The sequence below is a fragment of the Microcaecilia unicolor genome, chromosome 5 (genome assembly GCF_901765095.1).
Source record: "Microcaecilia unicolor chromosome 5, aMicUni1.1, whole genome shotgun sequence".
Taxonomy (NCBI): domain Eukaryota; kingdom Metazoa; phylum Chordata; class Amphibia; order Gymnophiona; family Siphonopidae; genus Microcaecilia; species Microcaecilia unicolor.
In genome coordinates this window covers 161,260,263-161,283,412 of record NC_044035.1, presented here as the reverse complement: position 1 = coordinate 161,283,412, position 23,150 = coordinate 161,260,263, and the positions used below count along the sequence as shown (strand labels likewise).

The 23,150-nt window shown below is 44.2% G+C and overlaps 1 protein-coding gene across 10 annotated transcripts in view; it reads left to right on the top strand.

Moving 5' to 3' along the window:
- SEC31B (SEC31 homolog B, COPII coat complex component) overlaps window positions 1–23,150 on the top strand; it is a 277,304-nt gene that overhangs the window by 231,324 nt on the left and 22,830 nt on the right. For 9 of the 10 annotated variants that reach the window (XM_030203516.1, XM_030203517.1, XM_030203520.1 and 6 more), the window contains 2 exons: window positions 9,968–10,029; window positions 13,549–13,683. In XM_030203516.1, coding sequence (XP_030059376.1) covers window positions 9,968–10,029; window positions 13,549–13,683 — 197 coding nt within the window. The remainder of the gene's footprint in view (window positions 1–9,967; window positions 10,030–13,548; window positions 13,684–23,150) is intronic. The other variant, XM_030203524.1, reaches the window with a different exon arrangement.

The window sequence follows — 23,150 nt, the reverse complement described above, 5'->3', positions numbered from 1 at the left end:
AAACTTGATGTTCATCGGGCACTACATTATGTGAGCCGGACTGCGAACTTTCGTAAATCTGACCGCCTTCTGGTGTTGTTCAGGGGTCCTCGGAAAGGGGAGGCAGCGTCTAAGGCCTCTATTGAGCGGTGGATTAAGGAGTGAATTGTTTAGGTTTATTTATCCCCTACCAGAGTAGTATGGACCAGCCACCCCCTAATAGGTGGAACAAATAAACCAAGGCTACGTAGGTATGAGAAAGCAATAGGATTTATTCCTTATAAGAAAAAACATTCTTTTATTATTACTTGCCAATGCAGATACAATTAGTTTCTCATGGGAGAGCAGCCCTGCTTTCACAAAGGTACTGGCTGTGTCTGTCTCCAAATAAGTAGGAAATATAAGGAAATACAATCACTTATATATGTTCATTAACATAACAGGTCATACATAGGTAATCTGACAATAATCCCATTTATTGGATATATGCTAATATTATAGTTAACAATGATTGGCTATTATAATAATGAGGTTAGTATTTACTGGAAAGCTAATAATGGACTAGCTCTTCTTGGAAGACTAAGTCATCTTCCTTTCTATTTTTCACTAAAACATCTGTGACCACCATGTTACTCTGTTTTTCCATCCTCGCCCCTTCCTCATTTCTGCTTGCACCAGGGTGTCTCAACAGATCATGAGCTGAGCCACATTGGAGTTCAGGTTAGAGTCATGGGCCTGTAAGCTTTTCTCTCATTTTAGATCCTGAACCAAAGTCAGGCCTTGAATCAAAGCTCTTAGCTATGATGATAATATACAGGAGGCAATTTCGTCCTTGTTCCAGCAGTTCTGCAGGCACTTCCTACACGCGTACAGGCTTCTTCTTGGGCAGAACATTCTTTGATTCCTCCGTTGGATATCTGCAGGACAGCGACTTGGGTTTCGCTGCATTCCTTCATCGAGTGTTACAGGTTGGATGTGCAAGCTCGCCAGGATGCATCATTTGGTGCGTCCGTCTTGCTCTGGGGGCTTTCCCACCCTCGGTGAGTACTGCTTTGGTACTTCCCACTCATCGGGAATGGTCTGGAGGAGATGATGAAGGACAAATTAGCTCTTACCTGCTAATTTGCTTTCCTTGAGTCTCTCCAAACCATTCCCGAGCCCTACCTAGGATCAGTGGGGAGGGGTCTTGTCTTCTATGATTGCAGCTGTATTTCTGTATTCTGAAAGGTTTTGGGTTGATGCCAGTTTATCCTTTTGGTGCTCTAGTCTTTCTGGGGAGTTTTTCTCTGGGAGCTTTGGTTATGGTTGTTTATGGTTCTGTTTTATTCAGTTCTTGTTGCATTTACATGTGTGTTGCTTGGCTATTCGAAATACTGGGCAGGCAGGGTTGCACAGACCCTTATACAGGAGCACTGCTCAATAATTCTCAGTCTCTCTCTGCTGGTAGGAGTGCATAATACCCACTCGTCGGGAATGGTCTGGAGAGACTCAAGGAAAGCAAATTAGTGGGTAAGTTCTAATTTCTCATTTGTGTGTTGAAGTACTGCTGTTAAGCTGTTTTTCCCTAACAGATGTCAGCACCAGCTTGTACTAAAGAGCTTTGGAATACTATGCCTGAGTCATGATTTTAACTGCGTCCCCTCTAAAGGTCTAAGTGCAATACTTCTTTCAATGACAATATTCAGAAGAAAAGTCCAAGGTTAGAAATTATAAACAAGTAAGTTTTACAAAAAGTGTTCCAAATTTACCAAAACACAAACCCATTAGAGATGTATCCAATAATAATCCCACGTATGAGAGGAATAGTAAGAGAAGTAGGAATGACTCTGAAGAAGTGTTTGACCCATTAGCCTCTGTATACTACAACACTCAGAAGCAATATTAATCACCAGATTTTTCAAATGGAAAAACTCCGGAGGAGAGATTCCAGGACAGAAAGAATAGCTCAGGAAGACAAAGAGAAACCAGGATTGAATATATTTGGGATAAGAAAGGGAAGGGGAGAGTATACCAGAATGGAAGGTACAATCAGAATAGACAACAAGGAAATTAGAGCAACAGATATCTACCCCTAGCGGACAACAATATATAGGCAAAATGTTTAATTTATCTGAAAGAATTCAGAATAATGAAGAGATTGCAGTGTTGGAAAAGGACATTCACACCTATCCCAAGTACAATGCCTTTAATACCAGAGTGGATCTTTTTAATCTGACAAGAAAACTTAAAATCATTGATTTCCCTAGGAACAAAACTGGCACTACTGACATGTCTATTGTCCAAAAGAATAGTAAAGAGATGCTACCTAGTAATACACATTATGTTATATGAAATCATAGTGATAAAGATATCAAGGAGCTCGAAGAAAGTAAGAAAAGTATGTATTACAGTACTACTAAGAAAGGTAAATCTAATGAATCCTTGCAGAAGGATACCAACATTGTTATCAAACAGGCTGATAAAGGTAGGTCTACTGTTATGAACAATAATTATATCAAAGAGAGTGAATTAGGTGCTGAATTGTTTTATAAAATTCTCCCATCTGATCCCACACAGAGAATTAAGGAGAGAATTTGGAAATTGGAAAACAAGGAAGGTTTATTACAAAGAATTTGATTCTTTTTTTAAGTGGACCATCCTGAGATAGCAATTATTTATATACTCCCCCAAATCCATAAGTCTTAAATCTTCCCTCCATGAAGACCAGTTGTTTCCAGAACTGGGTCTATTTTCTACCTACTATCTATGTTCGGTGATAAATTTTTGCAACCCTAGGTGATAAATTTTGGGACCCATGGTGCCTAAAATTCTTTCTTCTATATCATCATGCTGATCAATCCATAGACTGGTGGGTTGTGTCCATCTACCAGCAGGTGGAGATAGAGAGCAAAGCTTTTGCCTTCCTATATGTGGTCATGTGCTGCCGGAAACTCCTCAGTATGTTCTCTATCTCAGCAGGTGGTGGTCACACACAGCAGCAGCTCTGGCTAGGTCTCCAAGCCTAATTTTTAGGTTTTGTTGAGTACCTGCGGTTGAGGGCTCTTCTTGAGCAAGTGCAAACCTGGTGGTGCCAGGTTCCTCCTTTTCACCCCCCTCCCGCTGGCTCCGTTGGAAAAAAAAAAATTTTTGGACGTCCTTAAGGGCGTTTATTTCAACGTTTATTTCAACGTTTATTGCAGCTACTCACTGGGACACCAGTTCGTTACAGCTCGGAGCGAGAAGCAGGTAATTTTTACCTTTTTGTAGCGGGCAGGGGGTTCCCCGATCGATCTCCACGTGGCCTATGGCGTCGGAGGGCAAGGGCGCAAAGAATCGATCCCCGGACCGCGTGTGCGCTTCTAGCGGGGATGCGGGGGTCTTAAAGTCTGATTCGCCCTTGTTGGGTGTCAGTTTGGAGGCCGGTCAGTGTCCCGGTTCTTCCTCCGGTGCGGCGGTTTTTCCTGCCATAAACGCCCATCCCCGCTGCTCGCCTCCACCATCTTGGCCGGCCACTCTGCTCGGACGACTTTTTCTTGGGCCGCCCTTGAGGTGGGAGACGTTAATTCTATGGCCGCCCTTGATTTGGGCGACGGCAAAAAAGCGGCCAAAGTTAAGCGCCGTTCTTCCCGCGCGGCTCCCTCGCGGAGTGTCGCGCCGGACGCCATTTTGGATGCGCAGCATGTTACTCCCCCGCTCTTGCGAGCGCCGGTTGAGGATGCGTCTAGGGCTGTGGCCCAGGCTGCTGAAGTGCACAGTCTGGGGGGTTTCTCCCCCGAGTTCCTTTTGCTGCTGCATCAGGCCTTCCTTATGCAGAATCTTGCCCCGGCTCCCTTGTCCGCTAAAGGGGTTGAGGCCCCCGGACGTAAACGCCCTCGGGTGGATTTCCAGGCCTTAGAGGACTCTGTCTCCTCTGATGTAGATGAGGGCAGCTTATCTGGGTTCTCCCAACGGTCCTTTGGGGATTCCTTGGAGGAGACGTATTCCTGCTCGGATAGAGCGGATGACCCCTCTGCAGCGCGGATTTTTCGCTCAGAGGACTTGCCCAACCTGTTAGTGCAGGCCATGAGCATTTTGAAGATTTCCTCTCCAGAGGACGTCTCTCCCTCAGCCCCTGTTGGCTCCGCCATTATGCTGGGGACGAAGCACCCGCCTAGAACCTTCCACGTGCATGATGCCATGTTTCGGCTCAATGGGATGTCCCGGAAGCGAGCCTCAAAGTGGCTAGGGCTATGTCCCGCCTCTATCCTCTGCCTGAAAGTGAACGGGAGGCCTTTCTTTGGCCTACTGTGGATTCTTTAATCACTGCGGTGACTAAGAAAACGGCGTTGCCGGTGGAAGGTGGCACGGCCCTAAAGGACGCCCAAGACAGAAGATTGGAGGTGGCCTTAAGGTCGTCCTTCGAGGCGGCTGCTTTAAGTTTGCAGGCCTCAGTTTGCGGCTCCTATGTGGCCAGGGCGTGCCTGACGATTGTGCAGCGGGCTTCCCCCTCGGATCCTTCCTTGAGGGCTGATTGGCCGGCCCTGGAATTGGGCTTGGCTTATTTGGCAGACTTGCTGTATGATGTCTTGAGAGCCTCGGCTAAAGGTATGGCTCAGACAGTCTCTGCGCGGCGGTGGCTTTGGCTGAAGCATTGGTCTGCTGACCACGCCTCTAAGTCCCGCCTGGCTAAGTTGCCTTTTACAGGCAAGCTGCTCTTTGGGGTCGAGTTGGACAAAATTGTGACCGATCTCGGCACGTCTAAGGGCAAGAGGTTACCAGAGGTCAGGGCTCGGGCCAGTGCTCGCCCCGGTAACTCCAGAGGACGGTTTCAGGAAGCCCGTCGGTACCGCCCGGGCAAGTCGGGCTCCTCTGCCCCCTCTTCCTTCAAAAGGAACTTCTCCCCCAAGCAGCATTCCTTTCGCAGAGACCGCCGTCCCGGAGGTGCACCCTCCGGTCCTCCCCCAGGGTCTCGTACCCAATGACGGGGCCCTGGTCCATGGCCCAGTGCAGATTGGAGGACGCCTGTCCTCATTTCTGGGCGAGTGGACCAGGGTAACTTCAGACGCTTGGGTGCTGGAAGTCATCAGAGATGGCTACAAGCTAGAGTTCTGCCGACCCTTAAGAGACGGGTTTGTACTCTCTCCCTGCAAGTCTCCAGTCAAAGCTGTGGCAGTGCAGCAGACTTTGGACAATCTGATCCGCCTGGGTGCGGTCGTTTCGGTGCCAGAAAATCAGCTTGGCAAGGGACGTTACTCCATTTACTTTGTGGTACCAAAGAAAGGAGGTTCTGTACGGCCTATCCTCGACCTCAAAGGGGTCAATCGGGCCTTGAAAGTTCGGCACTTTCGCATGGAGACTCTCCGCTCCGTTATAGCGGCAGTGAAGGCAGTGGAGTTCCTGGCATCCTTGGACATCAAGGAAGCGTATTTGCATATTCCCATCTGGCCTCCTCATCAACGCTTTCTGCGTTTTGCAGTCCTGGGCCGACACTTCCAGTTCAGAGCCCTCCTGTTCGGGTTGGCTACTGCTCCGCGGACCTTCTCCAGAGTAATGGTGGTCATCGCGGCCTTCCTGCGAAAGGAGGGAGTACAAGTCCATCCTTATCTGGACGACTGGTTGATCCGAGTCCCCTCTTATGCAGAGTGCGGCAAAGCTGTGGACCGGGTGATTGTGATTGCTCTTTTGAGCTCCCTGGGGTGGATCATCAACTGGGAGAAAAGCCAGCTGCGCCCGACTCAGTCCCTGGAGTATCTGGGAGTTCGTTTCGACACCCAAGTGGGCAGAGTGTTCCTGCCAGACAATCGGATTGTCAAGCTTCAGGCTCAGGTGGACCAGTTCCTAGTAGCCTCTCGTCTTCGGGCTTGGGACTATGTGCAGCTGTTGGGCTCTATGACGGCCACGATGGAAGTAGTGCCTTGGGCCAGGGCTCATATGAGACCACTACAACACTCTCTGCTGCAGCGCTGGACTCCAGTGTCGGAGGATTATGCTGTGCGCCTTCCCTTGGACCCAGCAGTGCGCAAGGCGCTGAGCTGGTGGCTGAAGACAGACAAGTTGTCTGCAGGAATGCCTCTTGTGACCCCGGAGTGGATTGTCGTCACGACGGACGCCTCTTTGACGGGCTGGGGAGCCCACTGCTTGGGAAGGACAGCGCAGGGGCTCTGGTCTCCTGCAGAGGCAAAGTGGTCAATCAACCTCCTGGAACTCAGAGCCATTCGGTTGGCGCTTTTGGAGTTCCTCCCGGTACTGGCGTTGAAGCCAGTACGGGTCCTGTCGAACAATGCCACGGCTGTGGCCTATGTCAACCGCCAGGGAGGTACCAAGAGCGCCCCTCTAGCCAAGGAGGCCATGAATCTATGCCAGTGGGCGGAAGCGAACCTGGAACAGCTGTCAGCGGCCCACATTGCCGGAGTCATGAATGTCAAGGCGGACTTTCTCAGTCGCCATACCTTGGATTCCGGAGAGTGGCAGTTATCGGCTCAGGCGTTCTTGGACATCACGAAGCGCTGGGGCCAGCCGAGCCTAGATCTGATGGTGTCATCGGCCAATTGCCAAGTGCCGCGCCTGGTGGGTCCGGACTGGCCCAGACGTCCCTGGTATGCGGACTTGATCAGGCTCTCAGTGGACGACCCTCTGCGACTGCCAGTGGAGCAGGGCCTGTTGCATCAGGGTCCCGTGGTGATGGAGGATCCCTCCCCCTTTGGTGTTACGGCCTGGCTATTGAGCGGCAGCGTCTGAGGAAGAAGGGCTTCTCAGACAAGGTCATCGCCACTATGCTGAGAGCGAGGAAGCGCTCTACTTCTACTGCTTACGCCAGGGTTTGGCGTACCTTTGCAGCGTGGTGTGAAGCAGGCTCACTTTCTCCCTTCACTGCTCCAATTTCTTCAGTGTTGGCGTTCCTGCAAGAAGGTCTGGAGAAAGGCCTGTCGCTCAGTTCCCTTAAAGTCCAGGTAGCAGCTCTGGCTTGCTTCAGGGGCCACCTGAAGGGTGCTTCCCTGGCTTCGCAGCCAGATGTGGTGCGTTTTCTCAAGGGAGTTAATCACCTGCGCCCTCCTCTGCACTCAGTGCCTGCGTGGAATCTCAACCTGGTGCTAAGAGCCTTGCAGAAGCCACCTTTTGAACCCTTGTCGAGGGCATCTCTGAAAGACCTGACGTTGAAAGCAGTCTTTTTGGTGGCTATCACTTCAGCCAGAAGAGTTTCCGAGCTCCAGGCGCTCTCATGTCGAGAGCCTTTTCTGCAGTTCACTGAGGCAGGAGTGTCTATTTGCACAGTGCTTTCCTTCCTGCCCAAGATTGTTTCTCGCTTCCATGTGAATCAGCAGCTCTGTCTCCCATCCTTTCGTAGGGAGGACTACCCAGAGGAATACTCTGCTCTCAAATATCTAGATGTGAGACGAGTCATCATCAGATACTTGGAAGTGACCAATGATTTCCGGAAGTCGGATCATCTGTTTGTCCTGTTTGCAGGTCCTCGTAAGGGTCTGCAGGCTGCTAAGCCTACAGTGGCAAGATGGGTCAAGGAAGTCATTGCAGCGGCTTATGTGGCCGCGGGGAAGGTGCCGCCTATCCAGCTGAAGGCTCACTCCACTAGAGCTCAGGCGGCCTCGATGGCAGAGGCCGGGTCCGTCTCCTTGGAAGAGATTTGCAAGGCGCAACTTGGGCATTGGCCCATACCTTCTCCAGGCATTACCGCTTGACTGTGGCTGCTCGGGCGGAGGCCCGGTTTGGAGCTTCAGTGTTGCGGTCAGGGATTTCAATGTCCCGCCCTGGGTGAGTACTGCTTCGGTACATCCCATCAGTCTATGGATTGATCAGCATGATGATATGGAAGGTAAAATTATGTATCATACCTGATAATTTTCTTTCCATTAATCATAGCTGATCAATCCATAGCCCCTCCCAGATATCTGTACTGTTTATATTCTGGTTGCATTTCAGGTTCAAGTTTAGTCTTCAGTTCCTGTTCAGGAGGACTTCGTGTTCAAGTTTTTTCAATTGGATTCTTCAAGAGTTGAGACGAGTTTGTGTTACAGTGAGCTGCTGCATTCCTCTCCCCTCCGTTTTACGGGGCTGGATTGAGACCTAAATTCTGCCGGCGCTCTCGCCCGCTTCGTGCGGCTGTAGGGCAGCTTTGTACCCCTCCCGCTTCGGCGGTGTTAGGGTCAGTCAGCTCCTCCCGCGGTTGCAGGATAAGCCAGATTCCCAGCATCGGCGTGGTAGTGTCCCTCCCCCGCTCCGCGGGGATGAGCTGGACGGATTCCCCTCCCCCACTTGTGTGGGTATGAGCTGGGTTAATTCCCCTCCCCCGTTTCGGCGGTGGTGAGCTGGGCAGAGTGTCCCTTTGTGGGTGTAATTCTCTAAGTGCTGAGTCCTGCGGATGGAGCTTTGATATCGAGATACTGAGGAGTTTCCGGCAGCACATGACCACATATAGGGAGGCAAAAGCTTTGCTCTCTATCTCCACCTGCTGGTAGATGGACACAACCCACCAGTCTATGGATTGATCAGCTATGATTAATGGAAAGAAAATTATCAGGTATTATATATAATTTTACCTTATATTAGGGACTCAGATGTGATCAGTCTTTTAGACACACCTTATGAAACTGGATATTTACTAGCTACTGTGGGCGTTGAATCCCTATATACAAATATCCCTCAAGATTAAGCTTTAGAAATTGTTAGAAACACCTTAGATAAACATGATAAGTGTAAAAGAATTCCCACAGAATTTATTGTAAAACTTGCAAACATTGCCCTCACGGATAATTATTTTGAAATTGAAAGAAAATTCTGTAAGCAAATTCAAGGGAACTGCAACATGGGCCTTTATGGCCCCCTCTGTAGCTAATTTATACGTTACTGAGTTTGAGGAGAGATTTCTTTTGAAGCATGGTTTTATTGAATGGGTTAGAATTTGGAAGATGTTCGTTGTTGTTTTTATACTCTGGAAAGGAGCAGAGGATGGTTTAATAGAGTGTTACAATTGAGTGAATCAGTGTAATTCATATCTCAAGTTTCAGATTATTTATAATAAAAAAAGAGTTTCTTGAGCAGTCTATAGACAGACAAAATTTTCTAAAAAATGATTTTGCATAAGTGCTTGTCAAGAACATTACAATTAGAAAGAAAGGAACTCTAGAAACCCAAGAAGAAGAGTAGAATCATTGATCTTGTGAGAACCTTTTTTTAAAACTGTGTTTTTATTGATTTGGTTCTTATTTGAAGTTTTATCTATTATTTATATTACAGCGTTTTTAGCAGCCCTTTGGCTAGGGTGAAATGTGGTCCATGTCAGGCACTTCATTGTGAGATGCCATTGCTGAATAAAATTTTAAAACACTGATGCATATATTCTGCTCTTTTGACTGCTCTCTGCGTCATCTGCAGACTCCTTTTTTGTGCTCTATATAGTACTAGTGCTTGGATGGGGGCCAGCACTGAATATCCGGGTCTAATTCAGGTGGCAGTGTCAGCATTTAAAGAAATAGTGACCACCACAGACTGAATATTTTCTCCTAAATTTCACTAGAATTTGACAGTCCTCCTTGCACAGTTTAACCTTTGTCAGAAAAAGCTGCATGCTCTTCTGTTGAGGTTTGGGTGTGTTGTCTTCCAATGCTGGTTTGCACTAACCTAGTTTATGAAATACATAATCTGCATTCCCAGTTCATATTGTCTGCTGTTCTGTTGCAGTACGACACTGTGTGCATATAGTTTGATGTGTGATATTTATTTATTGCATTTGTATCCCACATTTTCCCACCTCTTTGCAGGCTCAATGTGGCATACAATACATCATGAATGATGGAAATGTATAGGAGAATATACATTTAGTATAACATAAGGATCTTGGGTACTATGATAGTGATGAAACATGATAGTAGCGTAACAAGCAAATGTTGTCAGACAATTCTGGATATATGTGCAGGGATTCACATTTGTTGATCTTTATGGTATAGGTGCTGTTCCCAACATTGGTTGGTTCTTGACTCTTTTCTTACTGTGATAACTTTGCTTTCTTACACAGCAGGAACCCCTGAAGTTTGGGGCAAACCCCCACCCATCAGAGGAGTGCTTCAGAAAAAAAAGGTAATGACTCGCAGTATGATTTACGGGATTAATTTTGTTTATAAATTTCTGACCCCCTGATTGCTGAAATTGCTCCTCTTTTAAGATGTTGGCGCACTACAGGGGCAGTAAGTTTCCCCCCAAAGTTTGATCTATTACACCATTCCCTACAGTGAATCTTATGGGAACCACAAGGGCAGTAAGCTCCCCTGTGGCAAAAGCTCCTACAATATTTTCTATAATGAATTTCCATTCAGACTGGCATAAACACTCTCTTCTGTGAATGGTTAAATATCTACTCCATAGGATTAGTATGTGCCTCAATGTTCAGAGCTCCTACACCATTCGCTATAATGAATTTTGCATTGAGATTTCTTCAGCAGTTGTAGTGAGCTTTTCTGTAGCAATTTGTCCTATGCCCTTTCCCACAATGACTCCAGCTTGGAGATGTTAAGATTGGATGATCAGTAAACTTCAGCCAGACATTTTATTATATTATAGTGACTTCTGTAGAAGAAGCTAAGACTGAAGAAGCTGTTGATTGTACTGCATTTTTGTTTGTAGATTGCAAGTGTACTGAATTAATCTGGGAAGACACCAGTGTATTCCACTTCTACCTGGAGTCAGGTCATCTAGGGGTATGCTTACAAAACTATGGCAGGTTTTTACACTCACTGCACCTAAGTGCAAAACAAATGTAGGGGGCATGCCCAGTATCTGCCCTGCATTTACTGCACAAGGTAGAAACTTACTGCACTGACCTGTTAATAAACATCAGCGGGACTACCAGAGCATGTAAAATGGGACCCGGTGTTAAAAGAAAAATGCAACTGCTGCGGCATTATAAACTTTTACATCCCTCCCCTCTGAGCCCCAGCCTCCAGTCCTCTCCTGATAACCCCCATAGCATTTGGAAATTCTTTGTTGTTACTGATGAGACCTGATCTTCGAGCGTTAAATGTCTATCAAGAATAATTCCCAATATTTTTAGGTTTTGTTCTATAGGGTGTGTCGTTTGGTCTATTGTGATTTTTTGGTAGGTAGTGTTGTGCGAGCTGGATAGTACTTGGAATTTGGTTTTATCTCTGTTTAGTTTCAGTTTGAAGATTTTGGCCCAGTTTTCCATTAGGTCTAGACCTTCTTTTATCTTGCCTGATATCTCTGTGATGATGTCTCTTATATGGTGACATTGTAAGCATATATAAATGGGTTAAATCCCATTTTTTCTAGAGTGGTTCCATCATGATGTTGAGTAGTCTGGGTAATATTGGGGATCCTTGTGGTACCCCACTTTCAGGGGTCCATGAGGTGGAAAATTGTTTGGTAATCTTAACCAGATATAATTTGGTCCTTAAGAATAGATTGATCCATGCTGCCACTGTACCACTGATTCCCATGTTGTCTAGTAGGGTCATTAATGTTGTGTGGTCTACGTTGAACGTGCTTGGCGTGTCAAATTGATTCCATTAATTGTTGTGCTACTAGTCCCTCCATCGTTTTGATCAGTAGTGGTATTGAGGCCACTGGTCTGTAATTTGTAGGGTCACTGATTTTATTAGTGGCATTTTTAGGGATTGGTGTGAGTATGATGTTGCCCTTGTCTGAGGCGAACTGACCGTTTTGTGAACATGTACTGTATGTGCTCAGAGTAGTGTTTGCTGAACCAATCCAGTGGGTTTTTTCATCATATAGTTGGGGCAGTCATCTAGTAGACAGTTAGCTTGTGCGTATTTTGTTAGTAGTGTTTTGATTGAGTTGGATGTGGGAATTTTGAAGGATGTCCAGATTCTTTCTGTCTTGGTGTGATCAGTGTTGGTTTCGTGGTCTTGTAGGAAGTCTGTGATGGTTGTCTGTGTTGAGGCCAGATTTAGTCTTATTTTTGTTATTTTTTTTTGCTCAAAATATTGCACAAGTTCATTTACCATTGGTGTTCTTTTGTTGTTAGTAAATGTTGGGTGTTTAGTAAATTGTTCATCAGTTCATATATTTTCTTCATGTTCATCTGTTCTGGGCTCACATATTTGCTGTACTATTCCATTTTCACTCTTTTTATATTGTATTTCTACGATCTTATTGCATTTCACCAAGTAGTTTTGTTCATGTCTTGTTCTTGCTCTCGTGCACTTGCACTTTGAATGCTCTCGCACACATGCTTGCTCACCTTTGCTTGCTAGTTTGCAGGCTGTATCTACTACTGGTGCTTCTCCTACCTCTTCTTTGCAGTATATGACCTCAGATTCACCAGGCTGCAGCTACTCCTTTTACATAACATAGTAGATGACGGCAGGTAAAGACCTGTATAGCCTTTCTTCTTGGAAAGCCCATATGCAGGCTTGTTTTGATCTGGTGTTGTGCTGTGCCAGAAGTCTGCTGAGGCTCTTCTACCACTGTGGTATTCTCTATGTGGTGTCCACAAACTGATTGACAGAGACTGCAGGCTGGTTTGTTGGAGGTTATGTATCGTGAAGATAGAACATGAAAAATATTTGGCCTTGTAACCAAGGTCTATTTTAACTGAGTAGTTATGAAACTTTATTTGGTCACTTTTTGCTGGTACAATAAAGAATATTGTCAGGATTCATGTACATTATACAAAGCAAGGTCTCGGTAAAGATAGGAAGAAGAGCAGAAAAAGGTTTCAAGTTTGTTTTTCCGTCCTTTGGTTTTAACTATAAGTGCTTCAAGTACCTGAAGCTCAGAGACAGAGAATATAAGTATATTGCTAAGTTGATAACACATTTTAGGTATAGAAAAGATCATAACTCTCCTTGGTCAAACAGGTTTTGGTGTATTTTCACCCTGAACATGAGACTATATGTGCTCTGAGCAACTTGGTTTAATGGGTTACTGCTTTGCATTGCCAAAAAGAGACAGGTTGAATCCCTAGCTTATACTTTTGGACAGCCTTGAATTGGTGCTCCTGTTGAAATAGTCCTGACATGGCGGGGCTGGTGGTTGGGAGGCGGGGATAGTGCTGGGCAGACTTATACAGTCTGTGCCAGAGCCAGTGGTTGGGAGGCGGGGATAGTGCTGGGCAGACTTATACGGTCTGTGCCAGAGCTGGTGGTTGGGAGGCGGGGCTGGTGGTTGGGAGGCGGGGAAAGTGCTGGGCAGACTTATACGGTCTGTGCCCTGAAGAGCACAGGTACAAATCAAAGTAGGGTATACACAAAAAGTAGCACATATGAGTTATCTTGTTGGGCAGACTGGATGGACTGTGCAGGTCTTTTTCTGCCGTCATCTACTATGTTACTATGTTCAATCAGGACACTTCTGTGAGGTGCAGTAAAAAAAAAAAAGCTTGTTTGAGATGGTGTTTCTTTTCTGTGATCTGTGCCTTATGTTCTGACATTTGATAAAGTAATATAAAATATGATTTTCAATAGTCTTCTGAGGTTGGGCTTTTTGAGTGCCAGCTTTAGTGAAGGCTTGACATTTTGACTTGGGGGATTTTTGAATGCTGATCCTAGTCTTTAAATCTCAGTTTACTGGTAAAGTTTCTAACCTTAATGTCTACAACATTTTTCTCATCTTCTGTAGATGCTAGATCAGCATATGCCTCCAGTTCCAATCACTGTTCCAGTAATGAACCTTCCTACACAGCCAGAGATTCTTCTACCACAGCTAGCCATAAACCAAGATTCTAGTCTGGTACCTCCTGGAGCACCCAAAGAGGTAAACAGATACAGCTAGCCATAGAAATGGGGGAAGACCATCGGTAAACAGGAAATGCATAATAGTGATCAGGCAGCTTGAATGCAAAAGTGGTAAGAACCTAAGACAATGTTTTGGATCTGACCAGTGATCTAGCATCCTGTTTTTGACAGTGACCAATCTGAGTCACTTGGAGGAAATATCCAACAGACTATAATGGGGCGATAAATTCACTGTTAGCTTCTGGCAGAGTTCCTCATTGCTACCTGGCCAGTAGTTGTTAATGGACCTGTTTTTCCATAAATTCATTTAAACCTTTTTTTTTAATACCTACCTATAGGCCCCTGGTGATTCACTTGATTGGTGGCGATTGAAACAGAGGATAGAAGGGTTGAGGAAGAAGTGAACAGACATACCTCCAAAGATGTGCCTAGATTTGCCAAATGTAAAGGTTAAAAAAAACCTGCCACATCTCCTTAGCCCCCACCCTACTATCTCTCATCTAACACTTAGTTATTTCACAAAATTTGCTTTATCAAAAATAGACAAACTTATATTAATATGGAATTTAGGTACTATGATTTTTCTTAACTTTTTATTAGTCTATGAAATGTGAAGAGCCACAAAAACACATGCTTTTACTTTCACAGGTACATTCAGGCATCATCTTGGTAATAATAACAATTCACACTTTTCAATACCAGGCACTTTGAAAATAACAGAAATAAAACAAAAGAAACAAAACAACCAAATAAAGAAAAAAAAACACATTCAGAGTCCACAAAACATCATTCCCAGGATTGAAATAGCAGAAATGTATTGAGACATATTTGCAGGCAGAGGGGGATGGAGAGGGAGTTTTAAAGTTTGGGAACTTGAACACAAAAATAGCATGTCTAGTGTGCTTGTGGATTATTTCTCAGTAACTAGTAACCACCAGCTGGTTGTGTTGAGCAGACCTAAGTGTACGTGCTGCGCTATAAGGGATGAGGTAATGAAAGAGATAAAGAGATGGTCCTGAGCTCTGGGTCTTGAATACAAGCAGTAGGATTTTAAAGGTGATACTGTGAGTAATAGGAAGCCAGTGAGCGTCTCTAAGATTTTTTTTTTTGGGGGGGGGGGGGGGTGACATGGTTATATTTGTATTTTGAAACATTTTATTGTATACCACTTTAACAATTGTACTAAGTGGTATATCAAATTAATCCAATCCAACTTGTTGAAATTGTATACATTGTTGGCGGTTGGACCATTTGTCCTGTTCGGAGGTCACACCAAGGGTGCGGCAGCATCTAAAGCAACTATTGCTTATTGACTGAAGGAGGTGATTGTGTTGGCCTGTATCTTTAAGGGCTGTCCAGTGCCACCGTTGCTTAAGACACATTCCACAAGGGTAATGACAGTCTGATTCCGCCTCTGGATGTTTGCAGGGCAGCAGTGTGGTCCTCTGTGCACTCATTCATTGCTCACTATTGACTTGACGTCTGGAGTGGGTGTCCATTTTTCGGGATTGCACGCTTCCTGCCCTTAGACTTTCTACTGCTTTGGAATTTCCCATTCATCAGCAGCTGGACCGGTCTGGAGTGCTGACGAAGGAGAAATTAGAGCTTATCTGCTAATTTTCTTTCCTTTACGCCTTCCAGACCGGTCCATCACCCACCCATGCAGAGTTGTGGATAGATGTGTGTGTATGGGTCTGTGTGTGGGGGGGGGGGTTCTTCTTCCCCTGGGGAGGGGGGTGAGGGCCAGACAACTTCATCACTACTGCAGAGCCGTTGTAAATAGTTCTTGATTTTGCCTTTTGGGCTTTGGTTGCTGTTGGGTGTTCATTACATTCAAGCAAGGCCTTGACATTTCTGATGGAGGGAACAGCTAGGGGTAGTTTGTGGTCTTTCTGCTTTTGTGCTAACATATTGGCTGTCCAAGGAATGGCACAGTGCTAATATAGAGGTTCAGAAAGTTGTTGTGTTCTCAGTCTCCATCTGCAGGTAAGTGAGCATAACACATGTGTCAGCAACTGGATCAGTCTGGAGGGCTTAAAGGAAAGAAAATTAGCAGGTCTGAAGGGCCTAAAGGAAAGAAAATTGTTTCACTGATCTTTTACATTTTCAGATGGAATAAACAACTATAGAAGAAATATTCAGAAAATTAAGAATAAGCAACCAAAAATTGTGATTCTGTAACTTTTCACCTACATTGCCATGGCAAACTCAATTCTGTTTCCAAAAATTGCCTTAACAAGGCCCATAATAAGTTATAAAGCCTACTTGTGCCCTGTTAGAGTAATGGAGCTTATTTAAGTATCTCTAGAGGAAGAATCCAGCTTCTTCTGTAGATCTTGAAACAAAGTTCTAAACATGCTGAGTATGGAGCTGCCAAAATACCTCTGGGATATGCCTTTTTTTGTTACGAAAAAAGTAATCACAACCATATCTTCTTCGCTAAATGCCATTTTACTAAAACTGATCTTAATGGTCACTTCCTGAATGATGTCATTTAAAACCGGGATCATCTTGCAGTAACTCTTATCAATAATAGTTTTTTATTAATAGTACATTTGCTTTTAAGTTACTTGGAAAAATGGAAATTTTTATCCTGAATGATTATTACTACATAAAGGGCTTCCACCAAGTACTGATGTGATGACTTATGCAAACAAGATATTTTTGGTTTCTTATCCTTACCTTAGGAAGCATTTTAAAAATTGTTTTAGTTTATAAATTCTTCTTACCTCATCTTTCCCCTCAGGTTTTCCGACTTCTTTCCCCGTTATGCAACTTGAGATGCTTGGCTGGTTGAGAGCTTTGGTAGAGAGGGGTTTCTTCAAAAACTAATTCTCAACAGTGCTCCTCTCCTACCAGGCTTCACTGCAGTAGCAGTAGCTTCCTTCCTTCACCTCAAAGAACTTAAGCATGAAATATGCAATCAGTGCAAGCCTTTTGTGCAGTAGTGTAGCTGTCACAACTGTTTAACCATTTAAAATACTCCTGTACTGCTCTCTTTTTGATGGATGGGACATACTTTCTTATTTGTACAAGAAATATGAAATGGGGTGGGCAGTGTTCCCATAAATATTCTGATTTTAGCAACCACTATTATGGTGTCCTTGGATCTCGGTGTGGAGTTTGATTTGTTGGATAACCAAATTCTGTTTCCTAAATTGGAAGCTATTGGGGGGGGGGGGGGGCTTTCTTAAATTGGTTTAAATATTCTGACCTGAAGAATGGTTACCTTTGAAAGCTAATCAAAAAATGTATTAAATTAATCCAATAAAAAAGACGGGCTTAATTTATTTGTATCTTTTCTTTTTACTTTATATAAGGCCATGGAGTGGCGATTTTTTTCTGATGCTGCTGATGATCAGCTTTTATATGGCTGTGATCTTTCTCAGCCTGATTTAGTGTTATTTAATTGTCTCAATTTTATGTATTTATTTGTTGCATTTGTATCCCACATTTTCCCACCTATTTGCAGGCTCAAAGTGGCTTACATGCTACCGTGTTGGCGATCGCCAATTCCTGTTTGAAAAATACAGAATGGTATTACATTAAAGTTACATTCGTGACAGAGTGAATTAGATAGTCAAGGAGGGAGAGTTAAGTTTTGTCCAGATCTGGTATAAGTTTCGTTGTGTTGTAGGGTTCAGGTAGTTTAGATTGGATCGTTATGGTATGCCTTTTCGAATAGATTGGTTTTTAATGATTTCCGGAAGTTTGTTAGGTCTTGCATTGTTTTCATGACGTTTGGTAGAGCATTCCATAGTTGCGTGCTTATGTAGGAGAAGCTGGATGCATATGTTGATTTATATTTTAGTCCTTTGCAGCTTGGGTAGTGGAGATTTAGGTATGTTGCTTCTGGTTGGTTTGAGGAACATAAGCTTAATATAAGAAAGTAGAGGCCATTTGGTTCCCTTGTAATCCATAGCACCCATTTTGGGACCTAGGATTTGGAACATTTCCTTATCTTTGAGAGAGAGTATTAGAGCAGGGTTTGACAAATCCTGGATGCCATGTCGCCATTGCCCCTAGAAATTGCACCCTGGTTCCTGGGATTTCATAACTCAAAAGGTTTTTTACCCTATTCGCAGCACTTTCTCTGAAACAGCTTTCCTGGCTGAGCATATTGATTGGGCTTTTCACGTAACTGAGTCACGCTGTGCAGGAAGTTCGGAAAGTCTTGGCAGGACTTGAAACTGCGAGACTTCCGAACATCCTGCACAGCGCAGCTCAAGTATGTGGAGAGCCTGATCACTATTCACAGCCAGGAAAGCTGAAGGAAGCATGAAAGAGACTGACTGGGGGAGGGCTGGAGGGGGGGTCTTATGATAGACTGATTGATTTAGGGAAGACTGGAGAGAGAGGCATTTGAGAGACTGATTGGGGGAAGGCTGGAGGAGGAGGCATGAAAGAGACTGATTTAGTGGGGGAAGACTGGAGGGGGGAGGCATGAGAGAGACTGATTGATTTAGGGAAGGCTGGAGGGGAACATGAGAGAGACTGACTTGGATGGGGCATGAGAGAGACTGATTGGGGGAAGGCTGGAGGGGGGTATGAGAGAGACTGGGGAAAGGCTGGGGGGGGGGCATGAGAGACTGATTGGAGGAAGGCTGGAGGGAGACACGAGAGAGACTGACCGGGGAAGGCATGAGAGAGACTGATTGGGGGAAGGTTGGAGTGGGGGGGGGGGGGGCATGAGAGAGAGAGAGAGAGACAGATTGATGGGGACCCAGGCCATGGTGATATGTGAAACAGAGGCAGTTGCATCTTTGCTTCACCTATCAAGGCAGTGCTGTCACACAGCTGACTGCAAGTCACTGACAGATCCAGCAGTCTCCCTTCCCAAAGCATGCTAAGGTACGTTGAGGAGGGAGAATCCAAGATGGTGACTGAGCAAGATGTGTGAGAGGAACGCTCTCTTCAGAATTTAAAAACACCTTTTTCTTCAGGAATGAGCATGCCGAAGAGGAAGGGTAAACCTAAGGCCCCCCCCCCCCCCCCTCCTGAAGCTATTGGCCCCCTCTCCGGGACAAACTTCCATCTCATCATTTTTGGTTTCAACCCGGGCGTTTCTACTACCGGGGCAAGGACGAGCCCCGGTCAGGAGAGCGAAATTTCGTTCAGCCCATTAGGACCTGCAACCCCTCCACCTCTGCAACCAGACGGAGTCAAAGTGCCGAGCACTAAAACAAACGGTGACTAGAAGGGGCGGCAGACCTTGCCAGTGGAAGCGGCAGATGAGACCATCTTAGGATTGGTGGAAGGTAATCAGCACTCACCAGGAATGGCATCGGGGGAGGCAACAGTGAAAGGGATTCAAACCATTGGTCTGCAAGAGGAAACTTCCCTGTGTGCCTCGGCGGTTCAGCCTCTGGTGAGACCTCAGGAAATATCGTTGGAATCTATCTAGTCAGCTCTTCAGTCCTTGCATAAGGTTTGTGCTTCTTTTATTAGTTTCATTAAATAATTCTACGCAAGTAAGCGATATTAAAGAAAAGATTGAAATTGTTTCAAGTAAACAAACTTTATTGGAATCAGACATGGTTAAAGTACAAGAATAGCAATCTCAAATATCAGGAGACCTTTTAATATTACATCGAAAGATTGAAAATTTGGAGAACTTAACGAGGAATTTAAATCTTCATATATTGAATTTTCCACAGACTAAGTATGGTTCTCCTAGAGATATGTTTACTAAATTCCTAAAAGAGAACTTCAATACCCAGAACAATCTCTTCCACCTTTACAGAAATTATACTATCTAGAACACAAAAAAGAAACTAACGTAGAAAAAGTTCCAATGCAGCAGGATATTTCAACAGATATATTGGCTATTACAGACGTTCTGGAACAATCTAAAGAGGAAATTAAAACTCGAGCAACCCTAATTATTGCTTTTGTATTTCTACAAGATAAAGAGGAATTTATGGGAAGCAAAGTTTCAATTTTTCCAGATATTTCCAGATGAACACAACAAAGGAGGAAGAAATTTTTGGAAATGAAACAGGAATCCATGGAGATAAATGCTTGTTTCCAATTGAGATTTCCATGCAAGTGTTTACTGTTCTTTAAAGATAATAGATATGTTTTCTATGAACCTGAACAATTATGTAATTTTCTAAATATGCAAGGTAACAAGAAAAGACTGACTCATAAGGGGTAACCTCCTGCTTTTTTTCCTTGCTTTATAGTGATTCCTTTAAGACCAACTTCCTTTGGTATAAATGTGGACTCTCTCCGATATAGTGGACTGTTAAAACCAATATTTTTATGATTACTTAATATTATATTTCTTTTTTGATGTAGATGTTTGTATAAAGTGAAATTAATAAAGAATATTAAAAAAAAGGGTACGTTGAGGAACTGATTTGCTAAAGTTTCTTTGCCCAGGGACATATAATAGGAAAGGGCCTTAATAAATCAGTTTCTGAAAGAGCTAGTGCTGATCTGGGAGGGGATTCCCATCCCACTTCTCCCTATCTCCCCCCCCCCTCAAAGAAAAAATAAAATTCACTGCAGACAGTGTTGGAGGGGTAGGGAAGGAGAAGCAAGAGAGTTCTCAGTTGCTGGCTCCTCAGTTTAATGAAAATTTATCAAGGCCAGTGTTGGAGTGCTTGGTGTTGTACTTGATTGTATTTTCATTCAAATAGTGGAGGAGTGGCCTAGTGGTTAGGGTGGTGGACTTTGGTCCTGAGGAACTGAGTTCAATTCCCGGCACAGGCAGCTCCTTGTGACTCTGGGCAAGTCACTTAACCCTCCATTGCCTGCCGCATTGAGCCTGCCATGAGTGGGAAAGCGCGGGGTACAAATGTAACAAAAATAAAAATAGTATGTTCCTTCTCATGCCTCCCCTTTTTCTTATTCGTTGAAAGCTAGGGTGGTGAGATTTTATTTTATCTTAGAAACACCTTCAGTGTCTAAAATCTTTGATTTTAAATCATGTTCATTATTGTTGGGCATATAGGTATCATGGAGTGGAGGAGTGGCTTAGTGGTTAGAGCACTGGTCTTGACATCCAGAGGTGGCCAGTTCAAATCCCACTTCTGCTGCTTGTGATCTTGGGCAAGTCACCTAATCCTCCATTGCCTTAGGTACAAACAGACTGTGAGCCCTCCAGGGACAGGGAAATACCTAGTGTACTTGAATGTAACTCACCTTGAGCTACTACTGAAAAGGTGTGAGCAAAATCTAAATTAATAATTAAAAAAATAATTATTAAAAAGATTGAAACTATTCAACACACTGCAGTTTGACTTTTGTATGAAGCCTGTAAAAAAAATACTGATATTACTTGGTGACCAGAATTTGCTTCCAGTTGCCTTTTTGGATTTCTTTTAAAGTTCTTTTTTAACATACTGGGCTTTAAATACAGGACAGTCTCAGTTTTGGGCTTTACTTTTATTTCCTTGTACATCAGCTCATCACATTAGGTCTGATTTGCTTTCTTTGCTACACTTGCCTTCTCCTTTGGTCATCCACAGTGAAGTTACTAGAAGGTCTACTTTTTTACTTTTAATGGAATGAATTGCCTTCAGATGTTCGGACAGGGGCTGTTTATCAAAAGGTTAAGAAAGCTTTAAAAACTTGGCTATTTGCTTCTGCGTTTTTTGATTCTGAAGGGTCTTTTTTCCTAGTTTTTATTCAGTTCTGGATGACTAGATATTGTCCCTCATTGCTTTGGCTGTGGGGAATATAGAGCCCAATATTCAAAGTGATTTAAATAGCCAAAAGATGCTCCTGCCTGTTTATTTTAAATCTTTTTCTGTTTAAACATTTTTTTTATTGAACAAGCAATAAAAGAACCATCAAAACCAGTGGTTCCCAAACCTGGTCCTGGAGTCATCCCAGCCAGTCAGGTTTTCAGGATATCCACAATGAATATTCATGAGAGGCATTTGCATGCAGTGGAGGCAGTGCATGTAAATCTCTCATGAATATTTATTGTTGATATAAAAAAAAAACCTGATTTGCTGGGTTGCCTCCAGGACCAGGTTTGAGAATCACTGATCAGAACAGTACAGAAGTGAAGTGTTCATTATTATAACAGAAGAGCCAGTCCTGCCCTCACCTTCACTCCCCCTCCATCCTCAGAAGACAAAAACAATTGCAATACAGATACTGAGCACATGGCATGAATAAACCATACAAAATCAACACGATAACTCGTCCCCACCAAATGCGAAGTAACCATACACAGAGAAAGCCTGTACCCTTATAGTCCTCTCTGTGAAAGCCTCCATAAATAAACCCCCAACCACAGATCCCAAGGAACAAATCCCTCCCCCCCCCCTTAGCCATATCAGTCTCCCCCCCCCCCCCCCACACACACGTCACTACCAATGACAAAACAAAATCTGTGAACCCAAGTATGAAAGATATTGAGGCCATCCTCTCAACTGATTTAAAATGTGACTACGAGCCCTAGGAGAAAGGGACTGAACATAGACCTCTCACACATCCAGAAGTCTACGGCATTTGTGGTAACCCCCAAGTCCCTTAAGCTCAAGTATACAGAGATTCTGAATACCATTCTGCCAGTCACAAAAAGGTGTGGAATCGGGAAGGATCCATTGTTGAAGGATACAATTCAAGACCAATACTTTAGCTTTCTGAACGAACAATTAAGGCCGTTTTCCACAACCCCTGAAGTAGGCTCCCAACCCAACATTATACCCCAGGCGTGACAGCAAAGCTGCTGTCCCAAAAGATCTCCCAAATAGATAATTATAGAACACCAAATGTTTGAATGGGAGGGCAGAACCATAGCATATGCCCTAAAGTCCTCTCGGCAAACCCATAATTAGGACATAGAAGAGATGAAGCACCCCTACCCGATACGCCCTAGCAGGAGGAAAGTACGGTCTATGGAGGATTTAAAACTAACATTCCCTAAATTCTGCAGCATGCAGAATCTGAGGTATACACTTTATGACCCAGGGGAAATCAATGTGCTCCTGAAGTGGTGTTGATTCGCACTCCCACGCACCCCGCAGTTCAAGGTAGACCTTCCGAACACTAAAACTCAATAGGGCTCTATGATGAGATGAGACCGATGGCAGATCTGGGCCTTTAGGAAGAATTAAGTTATGCAGTTGAGTGACAAAATGAGGGGAAAGAGAAGGGGAATTGAGGAGAGAAGACATATAATGTCAACTAATTATTCATAAAATCATCTCCAAATTATAAATCTTATTGAGAAAAATGAACAGGGCAGTAAATGGTACATTTTCTCATGAACAATATATCCAACAATTAACAAACACCCCCAAATAATCCTCCCCCCCCCCTTCCAAGAACTCCCATTCACCAAAGCCAGTGTTACCAAGCTACAGAAAGGAATTAGTGACTACATGATCCTTGATCTTTATGACCCTGTAGCATCTATGCATATCCACCCAGCACTAGCCTTGCACCTTACCCAAACTCCCCACCCCTTTCCCCGGAGCCCTAGAAACTCTATGATGTGCCTTTTGAAATCCATTTAGTGCCTGA